Source organism: Lathyrus oleraceus, chromosome 6, assembly GCF_024323335.1.
Source record: "Lathyrus oleraceus cultivar Zhongwan6 chromosome 6, CAAS_Psat_ZW6_1.0, whole genome shotgun sequence".
In the NCBI taxonomy this organism is placed as follows: Eukaryota; Viridiplantae; Streptophyta; class Magnoliopsida; order Fabales; family Fabaceae; genus Lathyrus; species Lathyrus oleraceus.
Window position 1 is genome coordinate 209,158,120 of NC_066584.1, and position 14,639 is coordinate 209,172,758.

The window sequence follows — 14,639 nt, forward strand, 5'->3', positions numbered from 1 at the left end:
AGGACACTCACATTTCTTTGTCTCGGTGTCATCCTGTTTCAACTTTTAGATAAGTTTTGTGTACTTGTCACTTCTTTCGCATCTTATTGTCACAAATGTATGTCTTCTATCATAACCATTATCTGACCTCCTGATTATAATGTTGAACCTCATACGACAACCTCCGTGCAGATCCATTGGAGCATATGTTCACAAACAACAAACTCCTATTTGTTTGTAAATGATTTGCAAACATCTACCTTGATATCAATCAGTTTAGCATTCATAGACGCATAGCTTTGGCGACAGCGTCAGAGTGCACCATGTCTAGGGTCAGTCATAACAGAAAAAAATTAAAAACTCAAATTCAACCTTACAATATTACGGAAATACACTTACGGACTCAACGTTTGTTTTCCACAACAAAAACTAGACTCTAGCAAGCAATGAGAAATGAAATACATGTACCTTACCTTAAATTTCATTTCTTTTACTCCTTTTGATGTGAAAAAATTGAAGAATATTATTTTGAAGTACAAAACTTGATTGAGTATGGAAAGAGGTTTTGATAGAGTTTGAAGAAGATTTGTGGTATGATCATGAATGAAGAATACATATAAGGTGATGTTTTATTTAATTTTCTGCTTGACAAATTTAGAATTGTACTTCCGAATTATTCACTAAGTTGTAAAATAAATGCAATCGGTGTATGAATTAGTTCGGAGATACACCTACACATATTTTTTTTAAATGAGGGATATCTCACTTTCAATGTGTTTTGGTGTGCGTTACATCCACACGTACTTCCAATATTTTGGAAGAACAATTTTGGAAATCATTAAGGTTGCTCTTGTGGGAAGAGCTACCCCCTTAATTTAATAGATATAAAGGGTCTTCTTGTTTTGTAAAGCGTGGATGTGTTTTTTTAATGCTATAAGAGCAACAGCCCTTAGTTCTTTTTGTGTTAAATATTGGCCATAGTTTTGCTCTTCATGCAAAATTAACTAGTGCTATGGCAACCATCTAATTAGCCTGCTGCAAAAGTTGGCATACCATTTAGTTTTAAAATGACTTGGTTGCCAATTCTATTGTTGATTGACAGCATTGTATTAGATCACTAAATTGTTTGGAGCTCACAGAAAATTAACAAAATTTTATTACAACTAAATAAATAAAGGTATAAAAATATTCCTGATAAAATTGGGACAATATCCCTCACTGACACTGTATTGATTTATATCCCCTATTTCTATGTCATTTCAATACATTTTTAGAGTGTTGTAAATGATTCTTGATTGCTGGAATATCCAACATAGCTGAAATACTAATAATCATAATAATAGAATAATCCTGTTTTTTTTTTAATTTAAAATAATTCATATTTCAGATAATTTCTCAAAATATCCCACTTTAAAAAACTGGTGTTAGATGAATTAGTGTCTTCTCTCTAAGTTAATGAGGTAGCGTCAATTGGATTGACTTATGCACCTAGTGCTGCCAATCCAATTGACGCACATGTGTTAGGTTTAAGATGAGGCGCCAATTGGACTGACACATATGTATGTGTATTGTGTATTTTTTTTTAAAACAATGTACATTTTATATAAAAGCCGAAATCGGACCAATTGGTATTAATATTAATATGTGTTTACATATGAATACCAAACAGACTAATGTCGTTGACCGGGATTACCTAACCGACCTCCGGTACCACATCCCCTAGCTACCCGAACACATGGCCCTAACCCACGTTGATGATTCACCCCAGGTGTTTGAGGATTTGAGGACCCAGGAACATGATCACCACCTACAGGAGATTCCCTAGGATATTCAGACAAATTTGCATAGTCATGTGTATGCAATGAAGCGCTACCGCCATAGCTGAGTTCGTGACCCATGCCAGAGTAGTTGGACTGTGTTTGAGTTATTGGAGGGCGATCAGGACGATTGAAGGGCGACATTGGTGTGAATGATGCGTCAAGAAAATGTTGTAATGATTGTTGTGGTGTTTGGTAGCCATAAGGTTGTTGCATATTTTGATTGTGTGATATTTGGGCTTCTTGGCTATAGTAGGAGGAGGAACGGTTGGTGTTAAATGATCTCTGAGTGTTTTGGCTAAGACGACTATGGTAGAGTGATGTGTTGGGTGCATATCGATGTTGGGTGTCTTGATGATGATCTACTTGTTAAGGAACTCAAATCCAACCGATCTGTACCAAGTCATATAATTACGATTTGATTTTTCTTCGGTTGACATCACAGTGCTAGTTAAGACACGGTCTTGTCGATGCTTCCACTTTCGACACTCAGATCTAGCGAAGCTTTGCCAAAGGTTAAAGTTTCATTGGTCATTAACTTTTCGTAGATGCCATTCTCCGAGGTTTGTCGGGGGATCTCGAATGTGTTAAAGCATACCGAACTGCAATTTAACACGATCACTATGGTGCATCTCCACAGTGGTGAACCTTATGATCGGTGTGCATGCAGTCCAACATATGACAAAATGGAATTGCATGACGATGACACATTCGACAGTGTTTTTTACAACCCGTATCCACGATCAGAGGGTGATTTAAAAGTGAGAGACATGTTCCGCACTAAAGAAGAATGTGTGCGAGCTATCAAAAAAATTTGCATGGATAACTCTGTTGATTTCACCTTGAAATGCACCGATTCGAGAAGGTATGTTATAAAATATCGTAACATTCTTTGCAAGTTTCGGTTGACTGCGTCTCATAGGAAGAGAAATGATTCTTGGGAGATAGCTTCTATAGATCCATCTCACAGTTGCATTGCCACTAATATTGTATAGGATTATTGAAAATTAAGTGTTGAATTAATATGTCAAGATATTTTACCGCTTGTTTGTAGCGGTAAATTCATGACCATTAAGCTATGGATAAACTTAACATCAATAAAACCAGAGTCGTCACTATGTTTTTATTGTTTCCAAGGGAAAAGGGAAAAGTACGAACAAAAGCCAAAGATGAGAAGTTTTCAAATCAAAACTAATAAAATGCCAGAGATTACAGGTAAGGGGGTTGGTTATACAGAGGGAAGGTGTTAGCACCCAAAGTGTCCTAGGTACTCCTAGGGAGCCCTTTTTTGTGTGTACATGTGTTTTGGTATAAAATGATGTTTGCAATAAATAGAGTGTGGGGATGAGAAAAGAATTCATTAATTATATTTTTGTGTTTGACAAGACCTTCGGACTTGTGCCTACGTAATAACATAAAATGAGGGATCAAAACCTCGTAGTTCCTGGTAACAATTTCAAAGTGAATGAGTTGCTTTTCATAAAATTTTAAGTTTAACAAAGGCACAAAAGGCCTAAAAGAGTTTGAATGAGTGTTAGTTCTTTTTGTCTTTTGAAATTTTAAGTCAATATGATTAGATTCATTTACAGATTTGATTAAGAAAAAGAGTTTGAAAATGCAATGGCATAAGGCCGAATTTTTCTAATTTGCAATAAAGTCTAAGTTTAGATATCACAAGCAAAAAAGGTTTTGAAAAGGGAGAGAGATTTTGAAATTTAAGAAGTGGGAGAAGATGAAGAGACTATCTGAAGCAAAAACTTAAAAGTTAAGAGTTGAAAACATCTGACCAATGGGATGCAATCCAATAGACAAGAATGTCATATAGAAACCCAATTTTCCCTTGGACTTTAGAACCGAGCAATATCAATACACAAATAGCAAGGTGAAGAGAAAGGTATCAAATAAAGATAGCCACATCCAAGCTAGCAACTTCATAGTCTTCTTCATAATCTTCCCCGTGTATCAGATGAAATAATCCTTAAATGGCTCAGAATAAGGCATTAGACACAGGTTCAAAGTAACATCTTCATTAAGACCATGTAGTAGATGAACTCAAAGGGATCTCAACACTTGTATCAGATGAAAGTTCAATTCACAATGATTGGCTTCAGAAAAGTTGGCATTGGTCCAAGTCCTTTTTGCATAGGGAATGTTGCCTAATTCTAAGTCCAATGTCTCAGATCAAATCCAACAGTCCACACAAATCTTTTTTTAGGGTTTTTGTTATTATTATGTACATTAAGGTCAAAAGACCACAAACACAAGCAAAATACACAAACAAGTATATACAATCACAACATAATCACAAGATATGGCTCAAGTGAGCAAAGTGAAAATGGCATTAAAGTAAACAAGTTAAATGGTATGAATAATGGCAAATGATAAAGACTTGAATTTAAAGTGCATAAAGTAAATGACTTGAAATTAAAGTTAGTCAAATGTTAGTTGATTAGAAGTTAGTATTTGCTTTTGCTTTTCAATTATTTAAGTCATTCTTTGGAGAGCACTCAACCCTCTATTCACAAGCATAGATCCTTGAACCAGAACATCTTCCAAAGGAAGGAAAAAAGACCAAGTTTCCACACAATACCATGAAAGGGGGGAGACTTACAATCTCACTTACTAGAATGTTATGCTTTTGGGTCAAAATTTAGCGCTATGTTAAGCAGTCGTAATTGGACTTATGTAGAAGTCACAACTATTTGAGGTCGGGCAATATAAATTTTAGTGTTAATGCATGTTAGAGATATGGTATTATGAACCATACTCCTAAAACATACCACACTTAAAAGAAAATGGCAAAAGGGTGGATCTAATCTCATCCATACTTATATTGGTTTATGAACCAATTAGCCTTAGGATATAGAGATATCATAGGTCAATGAAATGGATGGGATAGAAAGGGATTGAATATAAAGAGGGAGGGAGGGGAAATGAAATAAACTCAAATTGGTCATGGGAGGACTTTTATCAAATTAAAATCATTCATTCATTTTGGGAGATGAAATGTACATTTCATCAATCCTCTAAATCCAATGATTTTAATCCAACAAAGTCAAATCAACTTTGACCAAGGCCCAACAACAATAGTCAAACTCAACAAGTCAACAAACATAGCTCAACATAATTTATTTATAATTAAACAATTAAAAATCAATTAAAAATGCATTAAATTAAAATATGGTTGATCAAAAACCTAAAACATCTTCAAAACACCAAATAAATGGTCAAGAGATTTATCATAGGTCAAATAAGGTCAAAGGACCTTGGAGAATTTTTTTTATAATTTTTGGAAACTTAAAAGTATTTTTAAACAATTAAAAACATGCATAAAAACAATTAAATCATGAAAAATATTAATATTGATCCAAAAAATAATTTTAATTCAGAAAATGAAAGAGAAAGATATTTGAATTTTTTGGTGAAAGTCCCATATTTTTTGGATAAATATTAAAATTAATATGAATTAATGAAAATAATTCAATTAAAATGAAAATAAGAAAATACAAAAAAATATGGACCACTTGATCTCCCTCATTAATTGAGGTGGCAGATCAAGTGGATCCAAGCGCGCGTTCCACATGGTCATTAGTCAACAGCGCTGCAGGGATGGAAATCAAAACCAACGCGTGAGATTAAAACAAAATGAATGGATCATGTGGTTCAGAAGCATGCCAACGTATAGCTGGAGCCAGAGCTCCGGTCTTCTTCTCCGGTGGACCTCACCGGACTGGTCCACCCTCAACCATCACCAAAATAAAAAAAGAGGACATGAATTTAAAGTAAAGATGCTTAGGAGCTCGAATCTGACCTCAATTTCACCTAACTCCAAGTATATAGAAAGATACAGGGAGTTGAATTTTGAGGATCATGACCTGAGTTACTTCGATTTGACCTCTAAGCAACTCAATCTTGTTGCCTACATTATTGGTAGGACTTCAGACAACCAAAAATCAACAAGAATAATGGAGAATTGAGTGAGAATCAAAGAGATGAAAAATTCAGAAATTCACCTTCACTGTAGGTTTAGATGGACACGATCTTGCTCTCAATTGTGTTTGGCCTTGCTTCAAATTCTTGATGGAGTGGAAATGGATCAAGAAAAGTGATGGACTCTTGGAGTTTCAATCTCAAAACAGTTGAGAGATTCAAACTCGATTTTCAATGAAAATCACCAAGCTTATCCTTTGAATGTGAGGGTTTAGGGTTGCTGGATCAAAGCTTGCGTGCCAGGGTCCTTAATTCTGAGCAAGAGGAGCTCTATTTATAGGCCAAGTGATTGATAATTGCACACTTCTTTCAAAATTCCAAAAATAGCAATATCCTTTGCATGGATGCATGGGCGTGTCATAGGCCCATGTAATGATGCATTTAGGTCCAAAAATGAGTGTAAGAAATGTTGAAGTCATGTGAATATAGGTCATGCATTCGTGTATGGAAAGTGGAACTTCAAATCTTCCAAATGGTCCTTCAACTTTAAACCATGTGCAAGTCATTCATTCTTTATCCAAATGGGATGAATTTGAACTTTTTGGAAAGGATGGATCAAGAGGAACAACTTTTATGTTGAACACTTTTTCATTTGAAGCTTGGATCATGATGAATTTTAAGGTGGACGTTTGGAAAATCAAACATATCAAAAACATTTCTAAGTACCAAGTCGTATGTTCACTTCTTCCACCTTGGATAACTTTTTTTATGGACTTCAAATGAGAAACATTCCTTTATAAAAGTTGTATCTCTCTCAAAGTCCTTAAAATTAGTCATAAATTTGACCTTATTTGTATTTAACATGAAGGTGTTATGTATTTTAGAAGTTGAGGAAAATCACTTGTTCAATGGTATTGGCCCAAAATGACCTATAATGTTTCCTCATATCACATGCATTTAAAAGTTGAATTTGTACTTCCTCCAAAAATCAAAGTTGAAGTAGACATCTTGAATTTGATCATGAAACTTGAATAGCTTTCATATCATAAAAATTGAGCAAGTTATGGTCTTGGGAAGTTGACCTCCAAATTAGGATTTAGACAAAATGACATATAATCTTTCACCATAAAAAATGACTTTCCAAGCAAAACTAGCTCTTGACCTAAACATGGAAGTTGTTTGGAATGTCATTTAGAGTAACTTTTCTCCTGGAATCATTTTCATATGACAAAAAGTGTAGGAGATAGGGTCTAGGGAACCCAAGTTTCGATAAGTTGAGTTCCTCTGGTCAACCACCATGAACCAACTTGATAGCTTGATATTCTCTTGACTTTTGGGACTCATGGAGGATCATATATGCATAAGATGATGAAATGTGAAGTATCCCTTAAAATATTTGATCAATTGGTGAAAAAACTTGTTGAAGAAGTCACATAAGATACCCAGATGAATTAGGGTTTCCAAGACAAACCAATTCCAAACTCTTGATGGTTTCTTGATCAAAATAACATGTGAAGATCATGGGGATTCATATATGATACTTAGAGCCATAGTAACCAATTCTTGATTGAGTTCCTTGTAATGAGGGTCTTAAACCCTAGATGTGAGCTTGATAGAGCATAGATGGACATGTGCACTACCTACAAAAGAGTTAAGCTATACAATGACATATTTTTGGTATTTTGGTTAGTAAATAAAGAAAAATGAAGTATAATACAATCAAACGGTGTTTGGTGATCTCTCCCAATGCAAACTCAATGAATAAGAGGTAAGGAGGATGTCAAGGTGTGATCCCAATGCTAGTGCGTATGATAAGAATAACATGAGGGATCTTAGAGTCAAAATTGGGGTCTTACATTGTTAACAAAGACTCATCAATGAAAGTGAGTATAATAATATCTCATATCGTCACATGATATAATTATACTCAATCTTACAAGAAAGCGTGGATTGCAAGGACAAAGGATGTTGAACAGGTATTCGGCAACTGAGAGGATTCACACAAAATTATCACGATTTTTATGGGCACTTAAAACATATGCATCGGGAAATGTTGCAATTATGGAGACACTGTTAGCATTTACGCCAGACGGAACTTGTGTTGGTGGAAATAAAAAATTGTACCGCCTCTTTTGGGCATTTCAACCATGCATCAAAGGTTTTGCATTCTGCAAACCTATTATTCAAATTGATGGGACATGGTTATACAGAAAATACAATGGCACTTTGCTTATAGTTGTTGCACAAGACAACAGCAATAATATTTTTCCAATTGCCTTTGCTTTGGTTGAAGGTGAAATTACTGGTGGTTGGAGTTTCTTCCTTAATCATCTCAGAACACATGTCACTCCACAAGTCAATCTTTGTTTGATTTCAGATAAACACGTTGCTATTGAGAGTGCTTACAATAACCATGATAATTAATGGCATAATCATTTTTCTACCCATGTTTATTGCATTAGACATATCGCACAAAACTTCATGCGTGCAATCAAAGATAAGAACCTTCGCAAAAAAATGGTGAATGCAGGGTATGCTCTAACTCAACTGTCATTTCAACATTACTGTGACAAAATTAGATTGTCAAATGCAAATGCAAAAAGGTGGATGAATAACATATCATTAGAGTTGTGGATAAGGGCATTTGACAGTGAATGTCGATGGGACCACATGACAACAAATTTTGTGGAATGCATGAACGGCATTTTCAAAGGCATTAAAAATCTATCAATAACCGCATTGGTGAGAACAACTTATTTTAGGTTGGCATCGACCTTCACAACCAGAGACAAAAAATGGATTGCAGTGTTAATATTAGATCAATTATTCAATGAATGTTGTATGAAAGTGATGAAAGAGAAAACTATCAAAGATAACACACACAGTTACAATCTTTAACCGTCATAGATAAAATTTCAATGTACAGGAAACAATGAACCACAATGAAGGGAGATAAAATTTCAATGTAGAGGAAACAATGGACCACAATAATGAGGAAATAATAACTTTACACTTCAACTTTGTTTCTTTTATAAAAAATATACTTTTGTAAACAGTGCACGTGCACCTAACTGGAATCTAGTGCGCACCTCTTTAAGGTGCACTAGTTAATGGATAATCATCACAAGAATTAACAACCAAAAATTATGGTATGGTTTCTCACTCAACTTGATTCCACTCTTTTAAATTTAGTACAAAAACATATTTATTTAAAATAATTATTTCATATATGTTTTGTCATATATCATATAATCAAATCAGTATACCAGTCATAGACATGGATTAGTTTAGAACTGGCATGTAGACATGAAAGAAGTTCTAATTGATATCCATAGTCAAACACAAACCAAAGTATCACAACTCCCAAATATAGAGTGGGTACATTTAGTAAAGTAAAACAGAACAGTTGAAGATCATCATAGTGCACACAACTTAATTAAGCTTAAGAGCTTGAGCATGATGCCGAATGTGGTCATCAATGAAGGTGGCAATGAAATAGTAGGAGTGATCATAACCAGGTTGAAGACGTAACAACAGTGGAACGTTGCCATTCTTGCAGGCCTCTTCAAACTTGTGAGGCAACAGTTGATCATGCAAAAATTTGTCACCTTCCCCCTGAAAATTAGAGCAATTATAAGCAGCAGCAAGAATTCAAGAGTGTATGAGCATATATGTAATAACTTGAAATATTGCTCTGTGACAAACAGCATATATCAATATTATATCTGTTCTGCCATTATCTCAAATACAAATCTATAAAATCTGACAGCAGCTCAAATTTTGTCACTCATTTTTATTATACTGTTCACAATGTTAGAAAAAGGTAAATAAAAACCACAAGATCATGTACCTGATCAATCAAAATGGTGGTAGATACATTGGGATACTTTTTGACCAGATAAGTGGCGTCGTAATCCTGCATTTTTCAATTGCTTATAATAATGAAATATCAAGACTTAAACAAGTAAAGCGAACCTGAAAGTTTCACCCCTAATTTACCTCCCAATCAGATTTATTGCCACCTAGATAATTAGTGAATGCCTTCTGTCCCCAAGGACAATTTGTAGGATTTGCTATTGGTGCAAAGGCAGAAACAGACTGGAACAGCATTCCAAAAAAAAACACAAGAATAAAAATATGTTAGAATTCCCAGTAATAAGTACAGTACTTATTATGACAATTGACAAATAACAAAATACACTCCCATTTGTTGTTTTAGGCAATAGAGTGCTACAAACATAAAAAAAAATCATGAGAAGAATGAGATATTTGGTTCTAACTTGCAAAAATCTTAAACAGATATGAATACTAAATTTATATGCAGATTACTTTGCATGCCTATTGAACAATAAACTGAAAATGCAATGAGTGTTTCATCTCGTAAACAAATGGCACTCCAACTTAACTCCTGAATATCTTCATTTTTAACTCACGTCCATTTATCATGCCTAAAAAATCTCATCTCCACCAAACCTACTTTTTGCTCTTACTAGCACTTAATGCTCAAAGCCTTGCAGGACTTTCAGAATATTAGCCATCTTGCAAACACAAATTATATTGAAGCATTCTTTATCTCATCCACCCAACTAAAAGTGTCTGTGGTGCATTTCCATAAACTTGTAAGATGGATATGAGATAGCTTAACACTGCAACTTTTTGGTATAAGTTTGCAGAGTGCAGCAATCCCCAGTTATTAGCTCCAGGACAATGTTAATAACTTTGCAATTTCATGCTCACTACCATTACTTAAATGAAAACTTCTTATTCCAGTGTTTCTATTCAAGCCTCAACTTAGATATTAAAACAACTCCTTGAGTCATCAAATAGAACTATTTTATCTGTACAAAACATACATTAAAGCACTAACTCTTAAATGTTTCCAAATCCTATAACTACATCCACCTACATGATGTTGACCCTAGGTAAAATATAAACCTACGGATATAGGAAAACCTTTTCTTACAACCTTCATTCTAATTTAGAAGCTTCCCTATCACCTAAAGAAATGGAAGTTCCAAATGAATGCCCTATTCTAGCTTAGAATGGAGAATTGGTGCCGAGAAGAAAAATGGAGAAGTTCCAAATGAATGCTAATGTTACTTGTACCCAAAATCTATTTAGGGAAACATGACCTCAGATAAACATTTTTTATTTCTCAGACATTACCTTTCAACAACTAGATACGAAAGCTTCATCATAAAAGGTAAGCGTTAATACTCATCAAGACTTCGAAAGATCCTGAAAAATATTTGAAGCCACAAACCTTACAGCAAATAAATTTGAATATTTTTCAGCTGTCCAAATGCAATTGAGATTGCTAAAAATGAAAATACTAAGACAGCTAACTTGTAGAGCAAAATATATTGACGTGCGATATCTTAGTCAAGGAAAGCAATTAGTAACAAAAAATATGTTACATCAACAACAATACTACTAGCCATAGTTTTTAGGACATTGCCAAGATGAAGATTTTCTATGTAACTCCTTTCGGCTATATTGAAATGAGAAGTTTTTTGGTTCATCCTTACGACTTACCTTATATTTATCCAGGTTTTTCAGGTAGATAGTCAGTGCACCATGCCCACCCATAGAATGGCCAAATATAGAAGCTTTTGATGTGTCAAGCTGTGGAAAGTTATCACGTAGAAGCTCGGGCAATTCCTTGACAACATAGTCATACATGCGCCAATTCTTCCATTTCTCTTGTGTAGCGTTGAGATAAAATCCTGCACCTGTTCCGGGAAGTAAATATGCAATTAAGATATCTTCTGCAAAGGAAAATGTACATTGCACATCTCAAGGTAATTTTACCTATAGACCAGAATTGATAAATTAATTCCACAAAACAACAATGTCTTCCAAATAGGAATGAATAATTTTTCCTATAATTTAAAAATTGTTATGATGTTAGTCGTATGAATTTGAAGTCCTGTTTTTCTGAGTATGTTAGTGGTATGAATTTGAAGTCCTGTTTTTCTGAGTGCGCACAGAAGTAGGTGAACTGTTACTGCAAATTTAGTGTATATACTACAGAGTTGCATTTCTTTTCTAAATGACTCTTAACAACAGAAAATCCCCTCTTCAATATGTTGATCAGCTCTATGGATAAAAAAATTGATATGTTCTATTATTAACTAAGTTTTCACACATGTCTTTCCAATCTAAGCCTATTTCAATAGTTTCTAAAAGATCTTTTGGCCTTCTACAACTAACTATAAGGTTATCTTCCACTTGATTAACTTTCCTTGCTTCTATTGGTAGCTTTCTCACATGACCAAACCATCTTGGGTGAAACTATATCATCCTCCCCCCAATAGATAGTAAAAATTTAATTAACATATTAACTGAGATCTTTTTTAGGAACGGACATGACTTTAGCTAAACACCCCCACACTTTTAATATTTAAGACTTGGCTTATAACAATTCCATCCTTCATAGGTGTTTTACCAATAAACCAATGTGTTTTTACCAATTTTAGGTATTACAGAGCCAGCCAAAGGACCAGTTTTGGGTTTTTCCAGTCCAAACAGCCAGCATGGTCCAATTCAATTTTGATATCAATAACCTGTTTTATGCTTGTGGGTTTTGTACTTTAAGAAAGTTTAAAGCTTAATAGACTTTAGATTGATGGAATGTAGGATATCAAAATCATTCTTCTCAACACCTTTTGTGGTATCCACCGGAATATTAGGTTATGGTATTTGTCCCATCTATCAGTCAGTCATACAATAAACTATTGTGCCTGTCATCTTTCTCTCTTATCCCTCTTCCTTACCTAAACCCAATATCTTCAACATTCATTAATGGAACAGACCAAATTATGAAGTGTTTAGAACATAAGCGCTTGATTAAGATATATATCGAAAAGCCCCCTTGGAGTGTGTACTGCCAGGAGCATGTACTACCAAAATGGCTACGATTTCAACACTATCCAATTTCCTCTCAAGTCTCTAATAGCTTAAGCTTTTTAAGTTCAATAATTAAAGATAAATTCAATACTCGTGATACCAAATGTGAAGTTAATCCTTCAATTATTCAGAATTTAGATCATGGAATAATCTTAATGAGCTAATTAGTAAAGAAGGTTGATGTAGCAGTCTTGACCCCCCAAAATCTGTAGCACTAAAACTATCCCAGTTGAGACTGAGTATATAAGTCGATGAATGAAAGTTGTTTTGAAGATGAGGAGTGAATGTGAGATGCCAAGAGAAGAGAAAAGGGGAGGGTGTGGGTCAAATGATATGTTGAAGGAGAAATTGTTGGGTTGAGATGCCATATGGGTGAGTGAGATAGGAAAAAATGATTGAATTCAAGCTCACCGATTAAATTAAATTGATAAACTATTTTCCAAGTGAACATATTTGAGCAAACAGAATAATCAAAACATTATATGACGTGGCAATATGGAGAGGATGTGGGTTGGGGAAGGAATGGTTGGAAAGAAGGGTAAATATGATAACAGATTTCAGAGTTTACCCTCATAATTTGTAAGGATGGGGTAAGATATATGTCGGAGGGAGACCCCACCCTCTTCAAAGGGGAGGGTGTCAACCAAAGCCGTAATTTTGAACTACAGAAGGAAGAGTCAGTGGAGGAGAAGACATGATTATGCCACCATGCTATAAGAAGGGGAACCAATCTATATTGTTAATCTCACAGATAGCGTTTCGTAGCACCAAGCCCCTAAAATGTTATAGGGGTATAGTGAATAGCCACTATTGCAAAGACTAAATCAGTGTACAAAGTAAATATTAATACTCAAAAATACACAAAATTAAAGAGACCGTCATAGTTAAAGAACCTAAAGGATAGAGCAATTAAATCTCAAATGAGAAGAACATGAAATAACTAAAAGAAAGAAGAACTTTTTTTCAGTTTCAACAGCTATCATTTTAGGGGTAGTAGGAGACATTTGAAATATCAGAATTTCGGAAAGGAAATCAACAAAATCAACAAGAAATTGTGAAAAGAAAATGGAAGAAATAAATACATACACATACCTACACCAAAATCCCATGAATCTGCTTCTCCTTCAACATTCAAGCCTCCTGTTGCAATAAATTTATAGTATCATCGATCAATGGATAATGCATTACAAATTACATATTAGAAATTTATAGTTAATAAAAAGGGGAGAGGAACAAAAATGAGACTATGTATGATAAAATTACTTGGAGAAGTGTCGGGAGCGATCAGGGCAACGCCGTGTTGGGAAGCGGCGCGTTGAGCATCGGATTTGAAAATGAAATTCTCATCGGTGCAAGAGAGGCCAGATAGCCAGTAGAGAACGGGGAATTTGTGGGAAACCGTGGAATCAGAAGGTGGGAAGTATATGTGGAAGTTCATGGAACATCCAAGGGTATGGCTGTAATGTTTGTATCTCTTATTGTAACCTCCATGCATCTTCGCACTACTCGTCTCCGTCACTCCCCCCTCCATTTTCGTCTTCTTCTTCTTTCTCTCTCTACAAACTCACTCTCTCTAACTAAGACTGAATGCAACGACGGGGTACACACTTCCGAATTATATATACACCCTACCCCACATACCATATCCGACCTGAACCGGGTCGACCGGACTATGTTTACCGGGCTTTTTTACATTCTGGCCCCTTAATTTTTTTTTTACAATCACCTGAATTCAATTAAAGAGAATCAAAAAAGTGTTTCGAAACATTACAAGAAATAGGGTTCATATTAGGTATACAACCATCCTAAGTCTTAGTTCCTAATCTTCTACTCAAACTAATTAAGCGGTGGACATCACAATTAAACTGCCTACTAACAAAAAAAACTAGAGAAGCATCCTTAAAGGATTTAAAGAGCAGCCTAAAATTAGTAATAATAAGTATACATCTTAGAAAATTAATTGACCAACTGAGGTATGAGATTGACGAAGTCTATTTTGAGTAT

At 34.8% G+C, this 14,639-nt stretch overlaps 1 protein-coding gene across 1 annotated transcript; it reads right to left on the bottom strand.

The window, feature by feature from the left end:
- Positions 1 to 9,027: 9,027 nt before the first annotated feature.
- LOC127091703 (S-formylglutathione hydrolase) lies at positions 9,028 to 14,233 on the bottom strand. Its single transcript, XM_051030388.1, has 6 exons — positions 13,899 to 14,233; positions 13,728 to 13,775; positions 11,262 to 11,458; positions 9,726 to 9,824; positions 9,577 to 9,642; positions 9,028 to 9,341 (listed from the first exon to the last, which is right to left on the bottom strand). The coding sequence occupies exons 1-6, from the start codon at positions 14,164 to 14,166 to the stop codon at positions 9,159 to 9,161; spliced, it is 861 nt and encodes a 286-aa protein (XP_050886345.1). The 5' UTR covers positions 14,167 to 14,233; the 3' UTR covers positions 9,028 to 9,158.
- Positions 14,234 to 14,639: the final 406 nt, after the last annotated feature.

Excerpts from the sequence above, each read along its gene's own strand:
- LOC127091703 (XM_051030388.1), bottom strand. The coding sequence starts at position 14,166 with ATGGAGGGGGGAGTGACGGAGACGAGTAGTGCGAAGATGCATGGAGGT. Across the intron at positions 9,825-11,261 it reads AAAACCTGGATAAATATAAG|TCTGTTTCTGCCTTTGCACC; the intron begins GTAAGTCGTAAG and ends ATGCTGTTCCAG. Across the intron at positions 9,342-9,576 it reads CCACCATTTTGATTGATCAG|GGGGAAGGTGACAAATTTTT; the intron begins GTACATGATCTT and ends TCTAATTTTCAG.